Here is a 19,663-nt window from a genome sequence, read left to right as displayed (position 1 = left end):
TTATTATTTCATTGGGGCCTCACAGCAATCCTGGGAGGTTAGTGCTGTTATTATCACAGTTTTACAGACGAGAAAAGGGAGATAAACAGAAGTTAAATAAATTGCCCAGGATCATACAGCTAATAAGTGACTGAGACTTAATTTGAACCCAGATCTTCCTTAGCTGCAGGCTTGGAACTGTAAGCACTATGTTACCTGGTAGGAGAGAGAGAGAGAGAGAGAAAGAGAGAGAGAGAGAGAGAGAGAGAGAGAGAGAGAGAGAGAGAGAGAGAGAGAGAGAGAGAGAGAGAGAGAGAGAGGAAAAGGGAGAGAGAAAGAAAGAGAGAGAGGGAGAGAGAGAGAGAGCATATATCCAGATTCTGAAGTCCCAATCACTAGTATCTCATATCTCCTCTTTCCAAATTCCTTGACTGTTTCCTCTTTCCATCTAGGTAACTCCAATGACAATATTGTTTCTATTTCCCCGTGTTGATCTTTATACCAATGGTTTCCCCTTACTTTTCTCCTTTCTGGAATTTCTTCACATGCTGCTGCTGTTCCTCCACTCTCACCTTACCTGTCCTTTGTCCTTTTCCTTTTGAATATTGTGTATTCATATTCCAGTCCTGGATCTCATCCCACAATGTCTCACAGATAGAAAAAAAAGATCAAATTTTCCTCCTTGCAAGAGAATCTCCAGATCTCTTTACTTGGTTTCCATACTTCGTAATAAGTATTTTAGAGATTGGAGGTCTTGGGCTTTATTGTGGGATCCCTCCATAGAGATGGTCTCCTGTCACTTTTGAAGTGTTTTTTTTTCTACTATTTTTCCCACATTGTAGCTCCTCTGTGATAAAGATATGCATAAAACTACACAGTTTTCTTTCTTCTTCTTTTACTTTAAAACCCTTTTAGTGATATTTCAAAGACTCTAGGCATATAAACTCTTACCAGCCTAATCTGTAGTTCTTGCCCTGGTCACTTGCCAGTACATTACATTTGTGATTTTTAGCAAGAAAAAAAATGGCCCATCATAGTTTCTTCTTGGGTTTCTTCTCCAGTACTCAATGTAGTTGTCGTAAATATTTGTTAGAGTGGTTGTGGGAGACAGTGTAGCTGTATGACTTCTTTCTCCTCCAGCATTTATAGCTGACTGTGATATTTTCATCTCTCTAAGAAATATCCTTGGATTAGAACAATTCTTAATTAATACAAATTATTTCAGGCAAACTGAAACCTTAAATGAAGAGTACAGAATTTTTTTCCCACAGCCATATGATATGATATCCCATGAAACCTGTTACAACATAAATTAGTTTTGTGTAATATAATAATGATACCAGCATGTATTTATATAGCAATTAAATGCTGCCTGTGGAGTTAGGTAAGTCAGGTATTATTATCTTCACTTTACAGATGAGGAAAGGAAATGCTAGCAATGGAAGCGTGGGCTCCTATTCTGGGAAGATATTTCTGGAACAAATATTCTTGCTATACATGATTAGTAAATACCCTTTCTAAAAACTAAATGAGGGTACTGGCTGATGGTATTTGACAAGTATAGCAATATAATTAGACCTCAATCCCTCAGGTCTGTCCTCAGCCTCATGAGAAGAAAAGTAGTTAGTCACCTTTATAAAAACTGAGCTTGTAGTACTTGTGGGATTTGGGAAAGCAAGCCTTAGAGATGATGCAATATTATTTTATCTAAACCAAACACAAACAAGAAGAATTTGGAATGCAGTCAAATAATACCTCATAAAGGTAGTTGTGTAATGGCTCATCTTGCTGCACCTTCAAAATAAATAAATATTTGGATAACCCACAAATAGGAGGGTTCATTCTGGCTCTCTTCCTTAAAAGGGTTAAGTACCTTTGGTGAGCATGCATCTCTCCTAAAGGTTATATCTGTTCTTATATCTTTCAAGGAATCTGACATCATCTGGAAGATGTATGCACGGGAGACACTATATTAGGAGTGAGCCTCTTGGGCGATATTTTGTGCCACTAATTCAAAAGCTTTCTTATTCTCAGCAAACAACCATCTATTATACACTAACTATGGATCAGGAATTGTATAAAACATTGAGGATGCAAAGTAATGCAAAAACATCATGATTGCCCACAAGATCTTCATATCATAATGGGTAATACCACTCTTGGGCCTGGAAAAGTAGGCTCAATCATCCAGAGATTGTGGGGTTTGAAGGTGATACCAAGGCAGAAGAAATGTGGTAGGACCACTGGTCATAGAATACATGAGGACGGAGAAGTCCCCTCCTGAGAGAGAAGCTCATTTAAGCAGAGGAAGGTTTTCACTCCAAGTTCTATCAAGATAAGCAGTTAGGTTTTGCCCTATCCTGCAGTCTCCATCTTACACCACAGGAGCTAGTTATAGGGGTGGTTGGGAAGAAAGAGTCTTCACACTGCCCTGGAACCCTCACACAGGACTTATAGCCTTGAGTGGTGCCAGGACAAGGGACTGAGCCTTCAGGTGGGACCACACACTGGAGAACTGAATCATGGGCCTAGTGCTTCAGCATGATTTTTCTGGCTGTCTCAGGAGCCCTCCACAAAGTCCAAGAGTCACCGCACTGACATCCTCATCATGAGTAATCACTTTTAACATAGAGACTGAACCTGAGAATTCTTTGGTATGGGGAGATTCACGGGGAGGAAATTTCCTTTATCGATATAAGCCCTGCTCTCATCTGCAATTTACAGGCTTAGGAAATCATCTGAGGAGCACTGAGAGGCTTTGACTTTGTCTGGGGTCACATATCCTGTATAAATCAGAGACTGAACCTGAACACCAGGTCATCTGGACTCCTTTCTTTTTATTATGTCACATTTCCTCTTGTAATTTTTGCTGCTTTTTATGTGATTTCTTTGCTGGTATTATTTCATTCTATGCTTTATTTAAAATTGTATATTCTTAAACTTACATTTTGTTTGGATGACAAGTTTTATACAACTAAATTCCAACTGTATAGGACTAGGACCTCTTTTCCAAACTCTACCTGCTATCTCCTGCCTCTGAGTATCTGTTCACCATCTATCTACTCCACAAACCTTGAATGCCCTCTCTCTTTATCTCAAGCTTCTCAAAAGCCTTTTCTCCTTCAAGGTTCATTTTAGACATCACCCCTTACCTCTTCCTCCTACCTATAAATTCTCTTCCTCCTAAATTTTTCCTGATCTATTGTATTTCAGCTTTGCTCACTGCTTAACCTCCTTAGCATCATAAATATATTTGTGTTTATGTCACAACTTACAAACTCCAGGAGGACAGGAATTGTAGCTTTTTCTTTGTAGTCATTGCTTAATTAATAATTCTAAATCAAGAGCCTGCTACGTGTCAGGTGCTGTCCTTGGTGCTGGTTGTACTGATAATAAAAGTGAGACATCCCTTTAGTCAAGGAGCTCATGTTTAACTGGGGAAGGCAGCATATTCACAGATCAGTTATATTGTATTATATACACAGTGATTTGAAGTGGGGCAGTCAACTCCAGGAAGCAGGAAAACCACTTGAATGAGGAGGCTCTTTGGCTGAGATTTGAATGACCATATGGGTTTAAGATAAGGAGGGAGAGAATGCCTGCACAAAGCGTAAATGAAAGATGATGAGATGTTATAAATGACATTGCAAATGAGAATATTAATCTTTAAATATTGATATTAGTAGCATACTATCTATAATCTGAGTAATTAACTGATTCTGATGTCCTGTATTTGCTTCTTAGAGTTTCTAATACATCCCACATTGGGGATGCTTTAAAAATTTTAACGCTTTACCTAAATTCTTAGTAATTTAAAAATAAGCTACCATTTCCTCAAATGTGTTTTCCAAAATGTCATAATTATTAATATTATGACTGTAACATACTAAGTTTAAATTTTAAAAATTCTGCTATCTAAAGAGAAGACAGATTGACAGTTGCCATCAAAGTGTGTGTCTGTGTTTGTGATTATCTATCATATTGTATAAGAATTGTGACACATAATGTTACATTACAGGCTGCATAGTTGATGTATAGTCTGGAATATTTAAATTTTGTCCTTTCTCTTTTTGTGTGGATTTAAATTGTTTTAAAAAAAGTAACAATTGTTGTAATAATAGCTAATATCTGTAAAGCCTTATTATGTACCACACACTATGCTAAGTGTTTTACAATTATTATCTCCCTTGATCTTCACAACAACTCTGGGAAGTAGGTGATATTATTATCACCATTTTATACATGAGGAAACTGAGGCAGACTGATGTGTAGTGACTTGCTCAGGATCACAGAACGAGTAAGTGTCTGAGGTGAAATTTGAACTCAGATCTTCCTAACTCCAGGGTCAATGCTCTATCCGTTATTCAACAGCAGAAAAACAAGGGATACTGCAGTTTTAAATTTGAAAATGTTGTTACAAATTTGTGTCAAAAATTGAAATATAAGTTTTGCTTGATTTCATTTGCTTAAATTTTAATTTTGATGTATGTTGTATACTTAATATAAAATTATTATTTTAACTTTAAGATAGTTATTGTGTCTGAAGGTTTTGTAAAACAAGGCACCTTGAAATCTAAAGGCAGTGTCAATATTCCAACCCCTGATCTATTTATACTGCCAATACAACAAACACCATTGTATAATAATAATAATAATAATAATAATAATAGGAATGCAAGATATAAACATTTATCTTTAAAATTACCTAATTCATGAGAGCAAATATTATGAGGACTGCATATGGAGCATCTTATTCCCCCTCCCTCCCAAAAATGCCTGATCTACAGAATTCCTATTTATGATAAAGTTTTTACTCACTGTGTTTTATTCTTTGACTCATATTAGTGCAAAATGCACAATTGTAATAGCATTTTTAATGGAAAGATCTTTCTCATCCATTAATAGGCCCATGTGACCTGCTTAAATCACTTGGAAGCCCAAGTCATATGTAGGGGAGGAACTTGTTGAATGGATGAAACAGGAAGGGTGGAGCAGAACTGGGAGGAAGTGAGTGAAAGTGGTCAGGGCACAGGAGAGAGGATGCAGGCAGGCAAGACTCAGGCTCAAGAGTGTTTACGTGTGAGAAGGCCCTAGCAGGTGAAGGGGAGCTTGGGAATAGCAGATCCAGTGTTCTGGAAGCAGAGGTCATTGCTATTCTCAGTTCTTTTTGGTATCAGTCCTGGGATATCTCTATTTTTTTTCCCAAGGTAACTTTGGTTGTTTTGACTTGTCAGTCACATTTCACTTCCTCTGACTGTTAGGGTGACATACTTCATTAGCTAGTTTGGGTGAGGGACTCACTAGCTAATTACAATGCTCAAAGCAAGAGTGGATGTGTGTCTTAATTGGGTCAATGGACATGTGTGGTACAAATTGTTGTCATACAGCCTTTGTTCTTGAGGGGAACCAATGACATCATGAGGGTGATGTCTTGACTTATGTTCACCCAGAAGTGGAAGGATCAACAATAAAAATTTTTATTGTGAATATGCTTCTTCTTAACAAGAAGAAAATGGTAACTGAGGTAAAATTTACAGAAAGCCTGAGGTTAAGTGACCACTTCTCTGCTGGTGAGGAAAAAGGAAGCCAGATTGTCTGTCATGGATTCTAGCCTTTGGGAAAGCAGATCTCAAAACAGTTCAGAGTGAAGAAAGGATGGATTTCACAGACTAATATTTTACAGGGATGTCAGTCCAGAAGGGATGGGAAATGTTCACAAATAAAAGTGCAGAAACAACAGATGAAGCCAGTCATCATTTAGATGGAAAGCCATCACTGTAGAGAAGGAGCCTACCTTCCTCACCACCACCAATTTCAACTGTTAAATGATTGACCAAGACAAGCAGATAGGCTCCAAATTCCCAGGAGTGGCAAGATTGCCAGACCTGCAGATCATTCTTCCTGCTGCTAACCCAACCCCCAGTGACATCAACACTGGAAGCAATGCCCTAAAAACTCTTTCTTCTGTAAGTTCTTTATGTATGCGTTCATTTATGCTTATGAATGTTATTTGTATGTAATTATCTCCATCCATTCTCTTACACTTTTTCATCTCTGTCCCCCTCACACTCCATAAATAAGAACAAGGTGGTGAAAATAGAATATGTTTTCACCCAGCCTGCCATTTTCTCTTCTCCCTTCCCAAACACCAATCATAGGTTTTTACCTTCCCCTTTTTCCTTTAAAAGTCTCTCCTCAACATCTCCACTCTCAGTTTAAAGTTTGCTTTATTTATAACTTATCCTGCATCCCTGTTGTTTGATAGAAGCTATTTGGTACTGGGTAAATATATTAATCTCTGTCTGCCTCAGTTTCTCTACTTTAAAATGGAAATAATAATGATACCTACTTCCCAGGGTGTTTGTGAAGACCAAAGGAGATAAAATTTCTAAAGTACTTGGAGTGGTATCTGATACATAGTAGGTACTTACTAAATTCTTGTTTCCTTCCTTCTTTGTCCATTCTTCTTTGTTTCTATAGGCACTTCACCCTTCCTCTCCCTTTCTTCCCAAATTTATTCCTTTCTCTCTTCCATTTGTTTCTTCTCTTAAGGTCATCAGAACATCATAAAACAACCTCTAGCCACCATCCGTCTTATAGAAGTCTCTCTATGACACCCACGAGTTTAGGGGACTTTTGTTATTTCTTTTTAGTATATAAATATTGCATAACTGAATACTCACATCTGATTCTTAACCAATATTTACTTTTGAAAGCAACAGGACAACTCAAAAACCTTGAACACTATAATGTAAGACAGAAGGAAAGGAAAAACATTCCAATTTCTGAATACATGAAACAAAGCGCCAATTAAATGAATCTACAGAGATCATCTGGAGAAGGAAAAAAACTTCATAAGCTGTAACTTCAAGAAACATGATGGTTAAATTTTACATATGCAATTAAAAATCAATTTCTGCAAATGCCTAAAATTTCAAGTATAAAGGAAAGGAAGTTGAAATAATATAAAACTATATTTTCTTTACCAGAAATTGTAGAAGAGAATACAATAATGTATTCTGAAAAACAACAGAGTGCAAGATGCTGCCCAAAAAGGCATACCATTTTCACCTGAAAATAATCAGCAATGAAAAACAGTGGACATTTCAGTGAAAGGTAGGGACTTTCAGCTACTTTGACAAAAAAATTAAACCCCCAAAGTGTAAAAATTATTCAATTTTCAACCATCCTGGAGAAGAGAAACACAATAAAGGTAAATTAAATAAAGCTACCAGGAAAAAAACAAGTAATGAAATAGATCACCTTATCTCCAGAAACTACTAAGCAGAGGAACAAACTAGAAAGAGAGAGAGAACTCTATTAGACTTTAAAAGAGGATATAGCGGAAGAATCATTCAGAGATTTCTTCTCAAAGTACACAAGGGGATAAGGGTGGAAGCAGAATTTAAAGAAATAGAAGTCATGGTGGAGAAATGTACCTGAAACACCACATCTTTCTTATACAAATTAATAAATGTTTGCTAGGTGGAATTAAATAGCTGAATAGGAGTGTGCATAAAATGGCAGAGAGAAGGTAAGAGAGTTGAAGGTGTTTTGTACCTTAATCAAGTCAATGGTAAACAATGAAGGGAAATAACTTGTATTCTTTCAGGAAAAAGAGGGACCATGGGAGAATGAGCAAGGTGGTGAAGGGAGGTATTGAAACAGGTTAAGGGGAGACATTTTAGGATGGGAGTGGTCTCAATGAAGAACATTCCAATGTATGGAAAGATATATTCTGTTACAGGGATTTGGGGGACCTTACAATGTGTGTAATCTGAAACAGATTCCTGGTTAAGAATCTGAAGTGACTCACTTCTTAAAGAGGCCTATTCACTGAATGTGCATTACTTCTCTCTAAGTGAGTACCTGCAAAGGCCTTAGCTTAAAAGGATCAGGATCTCCGAGTGCATCCTGGGCCATCTCCAGTCATCCTGATGAATATCTGGTCACTGGATTCAGATGGTTCCGGAGGAACAAGTGAGGCTTGTGACCTTGAATAGTCCTCCCTCCCTCAAAACAAGGTCAACTGCAAGTCATGTCCTCATTTCCCTGATATCACGGTCCTCTTCAAAAAGGAAGGACAAATACAACTTGTGAGTAGAATGAGCTGCCTAAATGGGGGCCCAGCAAGTTGGGTAACTCAGCTCATCCTCTCTTTTTCTCCCTCTCCCTTTCCTCCTCTCCAAACAAAGGGACATTTTGATGGCCAGAAGTTGTCCATTTAACTTGAGGTTTCCTAGTTAGATTTCTTCCTCCCTCCTTCCCTCCCTCCCTGCCTCCCTGCCTCCTTCCCTTCCTCCCTTTCTCATTTCCTTCCTTCCTTCCTTCTCTACTTCCTTCCCTTCTCCCTCCCTCCCTTCCTCCCTCCCTCCCTTCCTTCCTTTCTTCCTTCCTTCTCTCCTTTCTTCCCTCCTTCCTTCTTTCCTTGTTTTCTCAAAACTTTAAACCCAGTTCACTCTGAAGCTCACAGATTGGACGACAATAGGTCCCTGCCCAAGCTCCACTTAATAGCTATATTTTGCGTCCTCCTGGTTTACTGACTGATTAACATGATCAAGGACATAGGAAAATTCCTATAATGGGGCAATATTTCTATCTTCTATATGTCCTATAGAAATTGATATATCTAAGAGTGAGTCACAACAAAAAAACTAGCTTGAGGCAAATCCTCCAAGGCAGTAAAACATAGTAATTATTTAGAAGAGGGAACTCATAACTGGTTCATTTAGTGCTTATTTCAGTAACAATATAGAAATTGAAGGAATGAATAAGTATCAGGACTATCAATCAAAGTTCGATATTTTTATTAAAGGGGCTTTCCCTTGATTCACTTCTTAAAGAACCTATTCACTAAATGGGCATTGCCTCACTCAAAGTGAGATCTTTTTTTTTTCTATTTTTTTTAATTTAACTTTTAACATTCATTTTCACAGAATTTTGGGCTCCAAATTTTCTACCCCCTTTTTCCTCCCCTCACCCCAAAACACCGAGCATTCCAATTGCCCCCATCACCAATCTGCTCTCTCCTCCATCATTCCTCTCTGCCCTTGTCTCCATCCTGTCCTCTGTCCTGTTGGGCCAAATAACTTTCTATATCCCTTTACCTGTATTTCTTATTTCCTAGTGGCAAGAACAGTACTCGACAGTTGTTCCTAAAACTTTGAGTTCCAACTTCTTTTCCTCCCTCCGTCCCCACCCCCTCCCTTTGGAAGGCAAGCAATTCAATATAGGCCACATCTGTATAGTTTTGCAAATGGCTTCCATAATAGTCATGTTGTATAAGACTAACAATATTTCCCTCCATCCTATCCTGCCCCCAATTACTTCTATTCTCTCTTTTCATCCTGTCCCTCCCCATGAGTGTCGGCCTCAAATTGCACCCTCCTCCCCATGCCCTCCCTTCCATCGTCCCCCCCACCCTGTTTATCCCCTTATCCCCCACTTTCCTGTATTGTAAGATAGGTTTTCATACCAAAAAGAGTGTGCATTTTATTCCTTCCTTTAGTGGAATGTGATGAGAGTAAACTTCATGTTTTTCTCTCACCTCTCCTCTTTTTCCCCAAACTAAAAAAGTCTTTTGCTTGCCTCTTTTATGAGAGATAATTTGCCCCATTCCATTTCTCCATTTCTCCTCCCATAGATTTCTCTCTCACTGCTTGATTTCATTTTTTTTTTAAGATATGATCCCATCCTCTTCAATTCACTCTGTGCACTCTGTCTCTCTGTGTGTGTGCATGTGCATGTGTGTGTGTGTAATCCCACCCAGTACCCAGAACTGAATAGTTTCAAGAGTTACTAATATTGTCTTTCCATGTAGGAATGTAAACAATTCAACTTTTGTAAGTCCCTTATGACTTCTCTTTGCTGTTTACCTTTTCATGCTTCTCTTCAATCTTGTGTTTGAAAGTCAAATTTTCTTTTTAGCTCTGGTCTTTTCATCAAGAATGCTTGAAAGTCCTCTATTTCATTGAACGACCAATTTTTCCCCTGAAGTATCATACTCAGTTTTGCTGGGTAGGTGATTCTTGGTTTTAGTCCTAGTTCCTTTGACTTCTGGAATATGATATTCCATGCCCTTCAATCCCTTAATCTCTTAGCTCCTAGATCTTGTGTTATCCTTATTGTATTTCCACAGTACTGGAATTGTTTCTTTCTAGCTGCTTGCAATATTTTCTCCTTGACCTGGGAACTCTGGAATTTGGCCACAATATTCCTAGGAGTTTCTCTTTTTGGATCTTTTTCAGGTGTTGATCAGTGGATTCTTTCAATATTTATTTTGCCCTCTGGTTCTAGAATATTAGGGCAGTTTTCCTTGATAATTTCATGAAAGATGATGTCTAGGCTCTTTTTTTGATCATGGCTTTCAGGTAGTCCCATAATTTTTAAATTGTCTCTCCTGGATCTATTTTCCAGGTCAGTTGTTTTTCCAATGAGATATTTCACATTATCTTCCATTTTTTCATTCTTTTGGTTTTGTTTTGTGATTTCTTGGTTTCTCATAAAGTCCTTAGCCTCCATCTGTTCCATTCTAATTTTGAAAGAACTATTTTCTTCAGTGAGCTTTTGAATCTCCTTTTCCATTTGGCTAATTCTGCTTTTGAAAGCATTCTTCTCCTCACTGGCTTTTTGAACCTCTTTTGCCAATTGAGTTAGCCTATTTTTCAGGGTGTTATTTTCTTCAGCATTTTTTTGGATCTCCTTTAGCAGGGTGCTGATCTGCTGTTCATACTTTTCTTGCATGTCTTTGATTGCTCTTTCCAGTTTTTCCTCCAGTCCTCTAACATAATTTTCAAAACTTTCTGAGCCCTTTTTGAGCTTTTCCATGGTCTAAGCCTATTGAGTGGGCTGGGATGCAGAAGCGCTGACTTCCGTGTCTTTCCCTGATGGTGAGCACCGCTCTTCCTCATCAGAAAGGAGGGGAGGAGAAACCTGTTCACCAAGAAAGTAACCCTCTATAGTCTTGGTTTTTTTCCCTTTTCTGGGCATTTTCCCAGCCAGTGACTTGACCTCTGAATATTCTCCTCAGACCCACCTCGCCTCTGGATCCTCCCAGCCAATGCTTGGGGTCTGAGACTGAAATGCTGCTTCCCAGCATCAGAGCTTTGGGAGGGGGCAGGGCTGCTATTCAGTGTGAGATCAAGTTCAGCTACCCGGGTTGGGGCAGGGCCGCCACATGGGCTCAGTTCCCTCAGGGGGTTTATGCAGAGACCTTCGACAATGGATCCCGGCTCCTGCCTGCTTGGGGAGCCCCGGTCTGCTCCCACCTCCATTAGTGCCTCCCGAGGGGGCCTGATTCATGGGGGCTCCCCACTCCCCTCTCGACCCTCCAAAGAGAGCCTCTCACCAACCCTTGTCTCCTGTGGGTGGAGGGACCCGTGCGGCTGCTGGAGATTCTGTCCCTGAAGCCTACTCAGATCTGCTACTCTTGGCGCCCCCAGCCAGTGCAGGGCTGGGCTCTGCTCCACATTCGCAGAGCGAAGAACCTTTTGTGAGAGGTTTTCAGGCTCTCTGGAACAGAAATCACGTCCGCTCTGCTTCTGTGGCTTCTCCTGCTCCTGAATTTATTGGCAGCTCTTTTCTACAGATATTTCATGGGCTGTGGGTTCAGAGCTAGTGTATTTGTGTGTTTCTACTCCACCATCTTGGCTCTGCCTCCTCAGAGTGAGATCTTGAAAAGACCTTAGCTTAAAAAGGCCAAGGTCTTCCACTGAATCCTGGGACATTTCCAGTCATCTTGATTGATATCTGGCCACTGGACCCAGATAGCTCTGGAGGCTGGTGATTTTGCACAACCCTCCCTCACTCAAATCAGAGTCATTTGTAAATAATGTCATCATCTGCCTGATGTCACGGTCCTTTTTGAGAATGAAGGACAAACCACAACCACAAGAGGAGGAACAATGTAGAAAGAGAAAGAACCCTATTAGGTTTTTAAAGAAGCAATAGTAGAAGGATCATTCAGAGATTTCTTCCCAAAAGTACACAAGGGAATAATGGTGAAGCAGGATTTAAAGAAGAAGAGAAACATGTCTGTAATACAGTAGACTAACTCACAAACACCTTTCCTGTAGAAATGAAAAAAAATATTAACTAGGTGGGACTAAATAGCAGAATAGAAACTTGCATAAAAAGGCATAGAGAAGGTAAGAGATAGAGGGAAAGATGTGATGTACCTCAATCAAGTCAATGGTAAACAAGGAAGGGAAATAACTCCTATATTCTTTCAGGAAGAGAGGGACCAAGGGAAAATGAGTAAGGTGGTGAATGGAGGGATTGAAACAGGGTAAGGGGAGGCATCTTGGCTCAATGATGGGAGGGATCTTATTGAAAAATGTTCAAAGAGAAATACTCTTTTTTAAAAAATTTATTTACTTTTAGTTTTCAACATTCATTTCCACAAGATTTTGAGTTCCAAATTTTCTCCTCATCTCTCCCCTCCCCCTACCCTAAGACACTGTGCTTTCTGATTACCCCTTCCCCCAATCTGCCTTCTCTTCTGTCACATCCCTCCCTTCCCTTATTCTCTCTTTTCTTGTAGGTCAAGATAGATTTCTATACCCCATTACCTGTATTTCTTATTTCCCAGTAACATGCAAAAACAATTCTCAACATTCATTCCTAAATCTTTGAGTTCCAACTTCTCTCCCTTCGTCCCTCCCCATACATCCCCACTCTGAAGGCAAGCAATTCAATATAGGCTATAACTGTATAGTTATGCAAAAGACTTCCATAATATTCATGTTGGGAAAGACTAACTATATTTCCCTCCATCCTATCCTATCTTCCATTTATTCTATTCTCTCTTTTTTCCTTGTCTCTCCCAAAAGTGTTTGCTTCTAATTACTCCCTCCTCCCATTTGCTCTCCCTTCTATCATCCCCCCACAGGCCACTTATCCTCTTCTCCCCTACTTTCCTATAGTGTAAGATAGATTTTCATACCAAATTGAGTGTGCATGTTATTCCCTTCTTAAGCCAAACATGATGAAAGTAACCCTCTCATCTCATCCATTTCCCCCTCCATTGAAAAAGCTTTTTCTTGCCTTTTTTATGTGAGATAATTTGCCCCATTCCATTTCTCCCTTTCTCCTCCCAATATATTCCTCTCTCACCTCTTAATTTTATTTTTTTAGATATCATCCCTTCCTATTCAACTCACCCTGTGCCCTTTGTCTATATGTATATAATTGCTTCAACTACCCAAATATGAGAAAAATAGCAAGAGTTACAGATAATATCTTTCCATGTAGGAATGCAAACAGTTCAACTTTAGTAAGTTCCTTATGATTTCTCTTTCCTGTTTACTTTTTCATGCTTCTCTTGATTCTTGGGTTTGAAAGTCAAATTTTTTTTTCTGGCTCTGGTCTTTTCATGATGAGTGCTTGAAAGTGCTCTATTTCATTGAATGACCATTTTCCCGCTGAAGTATTATACTCAGTTTTTCTGGGTAGTTGATTCCTGGTTTTAATCCTAGTTCCTTTGACTTCTGGAATATCATTTTCCAAGCCCTTCGATCCCTTAATGTAGAAGCTGTTAGATCTTGCATTATCCTGATTGTATTTCCACAGTGCTCAAATTGTTTCTGGATGCTTGCAATATTTTCTCCTTGATCTGGCAACTCTGGAATCTTGTTGCAATATTCCTAAGAGTTTTTCTTTTTGGATCTCTTGCAGGAGGTGATCGATAGGTTCTTTCAATATTTATTTTACCCTCTGGTTCTAGACTATCAGGGCAGTTTTCCTTGATAATTTCATGAAAGATGATGTCTAGACTCTTTTTTTGACCATAGCTTTGAGGTAGCCCCATAATTTTAAAATTGTCTTTCCTGGATCTATTTTCCAGGTCAGTTGTTTTTCCAATGAGATATTTCACATTGTCTTCAATTTTTTCATTCTTTTGGTTTTGTTTTGTAATTTCTTGGTTTCTCATAAAGTCATTAGCTTCTAACTGATTCATTCTAATTTATAACACACTATTTTCTTCAGTGAACTTTTGAACTTCCTTCTCCATTTGGCTAATTCTGCTTTTAAAAGAATTTTTCTCCTCATTGACTTTTTGGACCTCTTCTGCCATTTGGGTTAGTCTATTTTTAAAGGTACTATTTTCTTCAGCATTTTTTGGGTCTCCTTTAGCAAGCTGTTGTCTTGTTTTTCATGATTTTCTTGCATCTCTCTCATTTCTCTTTGCAATTTTTCTCCACCTTTATTATTTGATTTTCAAAATCTTTTTTGTGCTCTTCTGTGGCCTGAGACCCTTGCAAATTTTTGGAGGTTTTGGATGAAGACATCTTGACTTTGATGTCTTCCTTTGATGGTATGCTTTGCTCTTCCTCATCCAAAAAAGATGGAGGAAAATACCTGTTGACTAAAAAAGTAACCTTCTATAGTCTTATTTTCTCCCCTTTTGGAGCATTTTCCCAGCCAGTTACTTGATTTTTGAGTCCTTTGTCAAGTGAAGGGTATACTCTAGAAACCTGTAAGTTCTCAGTTCCTCCAAGGTGGCACAACTTGCGCTCCTATCTGGGAGCAACCACAAGTTTTTTTGCCCAGGATCTATGAGTAGGATTCCCTCTCCAAAACTGCCTCCAGCTGCTCCAAGCCAGTGCTCCTCCTCACTCCAGGGCCACCACTCAGGGCTGAGATTCAGATCAGTCACTTGACTCCTCCAGGGTCTTTAGGCTGAAGGCTCCAAAATTGGGTGCTGCAGCCTCCTGGGGCCAGGGCTAGGGCAGGACCCTGCTTCCTTTTCACCCAGGTGAAAGAGTTTTCTTGCTCTTCCTTGAAACTGGCTCTGGTGTTTGTGAGTCGAGGAATCTGGGAACCACAGCTGTTAACTGGGATTCCCCACCCTGAAGTCTGCTCTAGTCCTGTCCCTCCTGCACTGCTCTGAGCCTGGTGTGATAGACCTTTCCTATCTGCCTTCCAGGCTGCCTTGGTCTGGAAATCTCTTTCACTCTGTTGTATTGTGGCTTCTGCTGCTCAAAAATTTGTTTATAGTCATTTTTACAGGTATTTTATGGGCTTTGCAGGGACATATACAGAAGGTCCAGTCTTCTACTCTGCCATCTTGGCTCCACCTCACCAGAGGGAAATGTTCAGTTACAGTGATTTGTGGAAACTTTGACCTAATTTGGTGTAATTTGAAACAAGTGAGAGAAAATTGGGATGGGCCTGGACAGCATCTTTTTAAAGGATAAAGGAACCAGACTTCTTGGAGAAAACCAGAACTGAGAAGGGCTGGAGAACATGGACCCAGAAAGGAGAAAATATGGTAAAAAAGAAGGAAAAATATCATGGTGAAGGCAGATGGTAGGACCAGGCCATTATACTATGAGTTTCTTGAGAATAAGAACTGTATTTTGCATTTCTATCTTCAGCACTTAGCATAGTAGGCATAGTAGGCATTTAATAAATGATGACTGGCATATGATTAAGAACAGTGGAAAATTTCTGTCATAGGACAGTATTTTCATCCTCCCAATATCTGTAGAAATTAATATATCTAAGACTGAGTCACAACCAAAAAGGTTACTTGAGATAAATCCTACAAGGCAATAAAACATAGAAATTGTTTAGAAGAAAGGAGTCAAAATTGGTCCATTGGATGCTCTAATTCCAAGAATACAAAAGAAATTAAAGAAGAAATGAATAAGTATCACGACTACCAATCAAAGAATAAATGGCTAAAATCGACAGAACTGCAAAAAGATGTAAAAAATTTAAAAATCTAACAAAAGAAGTTGAAAGGGAGAGGAGAAAAGGGAATTTTTATTTCTTTTTTTCTCACTGAGTGAAAAAGTGGGGAGATTTAGATAACCAGATAAAAGGCATATGGAAAAACAAGTAAACTAAGTAAAATTCTAAAACTAGGAAAAGGAGTGACAAATTTCAGGGATGGTTTTGGGGGCGAGAGGAGAGTCTGTGGGACTAGAATTGTCTTAAAAAATATCAAGCAAAATAACTGAAGAAATAAAGTACTGCCTATAAAAAGTACTGTCTATAAAAAGGAACAGAGAAGCCCTAATTCAGCAAAAAGCAATATTTGAGATAAATGAAGGAAACACAAAGCCAACTCTCAAAATTTAAAATGTAAATGGATCAAATAATCAAATAAAACTAAAGCAATAAATTAACTAAGAAAATAAAACTCTCCAATGTATTGTTTACCAGAAACAAATCTAAAAAGTAAAAATATGAAGAAAACAAAAATGAAGGCTTGAACAAAATATCCTACACATCAACTTAATTCAAAATATCAGGAAGTGCAATCATGTTATCTCATAAAGTTAACAGAAAATTCCAAACTGATCTGGAGAGCATTGTGGAACCATACCCAAAGGGTTGTAAAATTGTCCTCACTCTTTGATGCAGCTATAGAATTATTAGGTTTGTATACCAAAAAGAGTATGAAAGAGGGGAAAAGACCCACATGTATAAAACTATTTATAGCAGCTCTTTTTGTGATGGGAAAGAAATGGAAATTTAGGGGATTCCCATAAGGTAAGAAATGGCTGAACAAGTTATGTTATATGAATGTAATGGAATACTATTGCTCTATAAGAAACAATGAGTAGGCTGATTTCAGAACAAAACCCAACTTACACTAAAGACTTACACGAACTGATGCTGAGTGAAGTGAGCAGAACCAGGAGAATACTGTACACAGTAAGAGCAACATTGTGTGAGTATCAACTTTGTTAAGCTTAACTCATCTCAGAAACACAATAACCTAAGACGATTTCAAAAGACTAATGTTGGAACATGCTATCCACATCCAGAGAGACTATGAAGTCTGTATGCAGATTACAGTGTATTGGTTTCTCTTTTTTCCTCTTTCTCATGGTTTTTCCCTTTTATTCTGATTCTTGTTTCACAACATAACTAATGCGGAAATAACTTTAATATGATTTTGCACATGTAGACTACATCAGATTGCATGCCTTCTTTGAGAGGGGAGAAAGCAAGAAGGAAGAAAAAATTGGAATTAAGAGTCATATAAAAGTGAGTATTGAAAACCAAAATGTAAATAAAGATAAATGAGATGACATTATCTGCAAGGGACCATAGAAGACAAACCAATATCAGTATCCAACATATATTTTGTAAATGGCATATCATCTAAGTTAATAAAAGAAAATTATAAAAGATATAGACTCTGCTACAACTGTAGCTCATTTGGGGTTCTGACTTTCATAGTGATGGTACTTTGATTTCAATGTATTCAATTCATTTCAATTCAATTTAACACTAGCAACTGGGAATTATGGTAATGTCAAGTTTATATACTATCTCTGACTTGTGGGTTGCAGTGTATATGAAAACACCCTGGAAGTGGTCAGTACTTTTCTCCTCCAGATAAATAATAGCCATGTCACATTACTGTTATCAGAGAACTGCTGTCAGATACTCAGTGGCAAGTGATATATTGGCCAGGTACCCAGCAGGCTAACTTAAGCTGCTCACTCTTTTCTTTTCCTTTTATATTTCCAATCCCATATTCCATTCCTAGGAGGCAGAGTAGATAAAGTCTTGGCCCTGGGTCAGGAAAACTTGGTTTCAGTTATTTGCTGTGTAACCTTGCACAAGTCACTTACCATCTTAGTGACCTCAGACAACTCTAGGAGAATGTTTCAGAAAAAGTGCCAATGTGCATGAGTAGAGCAATTTACTAACAGGAAGTCATGTCCCAAAGGAATCACACATGTAATTTTAAAGATTGACGTAGCACATACTTGGCATGATCATAGGAGGGTGATTAAAATACATGGGTTCAAATCCTGCTCTGTCACTCCCTACTTGAACATATTTGTGTAAATCACTGAATCACTCAAGGCCCAGGTTTTTGCTTTTGAAAAATGAGATGAGTAATGCCCACTCCACTCATTCCATGGAATTCTCATGAGAATTAAAGGAAACGATGTCTATAAAGAGCTTGGGAAACCATAAGGTGCTGAAGAGAGTCATAGGATAATTGATCTAGAGCTGGACAAAAAAGTGGAAGTCACTGGGGCCAATGACTTCATTTGACAGATGATAAACTGAAACTCTTGTTAGGGCATGTGACTGGACCAAGGTCACATAGGGAGTCATCAGCAGAGCTTGGATTTGAAACCAAATCCTCCAACTTTAAGTCAAGTTACCTTCCCAAGATATGAAGTCACCTCACCATGTGCACTGCTGTCCTCACAGGAAACTTGTGAAGTCAAAGAAGAGGGTGCCCTCAAATTGGATTTTACACTACAAAATGCTCTAATAATGGCTGTGTATGAAAATCTGAACCTCAGCATAGAAAATGGAATGAAGAAGAATTCTGTCTTGTCTAGAATGCTCCTCAAGATTTGGGGGTTTGATGCACCCAATGCTATTTTATCCCGAAATCAGAGCACCTGGAGGACCTCACTACCCAAATAGAATCCTTCTGGCTCCCCACTGAGACAGTGCTAAAAGTATTTATAAGAATGTGTCTCCCTGATAATAATGGTTAGAAGGCTGACTCAACATGACCTCCCTGCAGAATCCATGTCACTCTTTCTTGTCCTTGTACCATGCACGTTACATTTGTGTAAAACTATTTAGTAGGAATTAAATAGCTGTGCTGTATTAGGTATATAGATAAGTTTTAAAAAATTTAAACCTACTCATAAGTTCATGCCAAGTTCAAAAGAGTCCATGAGTGGTCACCAGGGTTCATGTCTCCTACAAAGAAAGAAAGAAGTTCAGCTCAGATTGAGTGAGTCCATAGTTCAGAGAGCATCTCAGCTCTGCTTTCCATTCATTGGTTTTATGGCCTTGTGTAAATCCCTTCATATCTCTGTTCTCAAATTTCCTAATCTCTAAACTGGGTGGAGAAGATCTGATTGGGGGTGTGTGTGTGCAGATTGGAAGGGGAGAATCACAAGATCACAAAGGTTCAGTGTTTGAGAACTAGGTTTTCTAGTTCCACACTCTCAGTAAAATCAAGAGAAGTGAGTGAGTTTGAAGGAAAGACTAGTTTTAGGAGAAAACAAATTAGTTTCATTATGGGCATGTAAAATTCCAATTTATAAGCAGCTGAAATTCAAAGGTGATAAATTCTAGTCACGTATCTGGGGGAGTCTTCAGCTTATTGAAACCATGGGTCCTGAGATGATCTAGTTAGAGAATGCAATGGCAGGTCATGAGATTTCCCAGGAGTGGAAAGAAAAAAAGGTTCCAAAAAATCCTCAGGCAGGAGATGTATGATGATGAAATAATGGGGACTGAGAATAAGCAGGTAGATGAGTAGATGAGTAGCAGGAGTTGCAAAAGAGACCATTATCATGCAAATCAAGAAGAAAAAGGTCTCCAGAGATTTCTTGGTTGCCCAAGGTCCTGCATTCTCCTCTCCATCTTATGTTTTTAGAATTTTCACTGTGTTTTATCATTCCTTGATGTCTTATGGAGTCATTAGACTCAAATCTTTTCACTGAAAAATTTTAAGGAGAGAAAAAACATTCTGTAAAATAAAAACCATTGAGTTTCATGTCAATTTTTGGGAAATTTTGATAGTAGGTCAGCAAAAAGACATTCAAGTGAACTTCAAGGAAAGGACACAATGATTACAAACAGCCACCTTATTTTCATCAAGCACATATAACACCAGCTTAACTTTATATTCTTCGACAGAGATGTGGCAGTGATACCTCTTCAACTGCACAATTAAATA

General features: G+C 38.6%; 1 protein-coding gene across 1 annotated transcript in view; it reads left to right on the top strand.

The window, feature by feature from the left end:
• The first annotated feature begins 15,272 nt into the window (after nucleotides 1–15,272).
• Nucleotides 15,273–19,663, top strand: part of LOC140515992 (cytochrome P450 2C23-like) — a 28,429-nt gene continuing 24,038 nt past the window's right edge. Inside the window, exons 1-2 of the mRNA XM_072626927.1 lie at nucleotides 15,273–15,288; nucleotides 18,053–18,114. Of these exons, the coding sequence (XP_072483028.1) occupies nucleotides 15,273–15,288; nucleotides 18,053–18,114 (78 nt within the window). The remainder of the gene's footprint in view (nucleotides 15,289–18,052; nucleotides 18,115–19,663) is intronic.

The sequence above is a fragment of the Notamacropus eugenii genome, chromosome 1 (assembly GCF_028372415.1).
Source record: "Notamacropus eugenii isolate mMacEug1 chromosome 1, mMacEug1.pri_v2, whole genome shotgun sequence".
NCBI classification, from domain to species: Eukaryota; Metazoa; Chordata; class Mammalia; order Diprotodontia; family Macropodidae; genus Notamacropus; species Notamacropus eugenii.
Note: the sequence above shows the minus strand (reverse complement) of the source record. Positions and strands in the feature narration are given on the sequence as shown.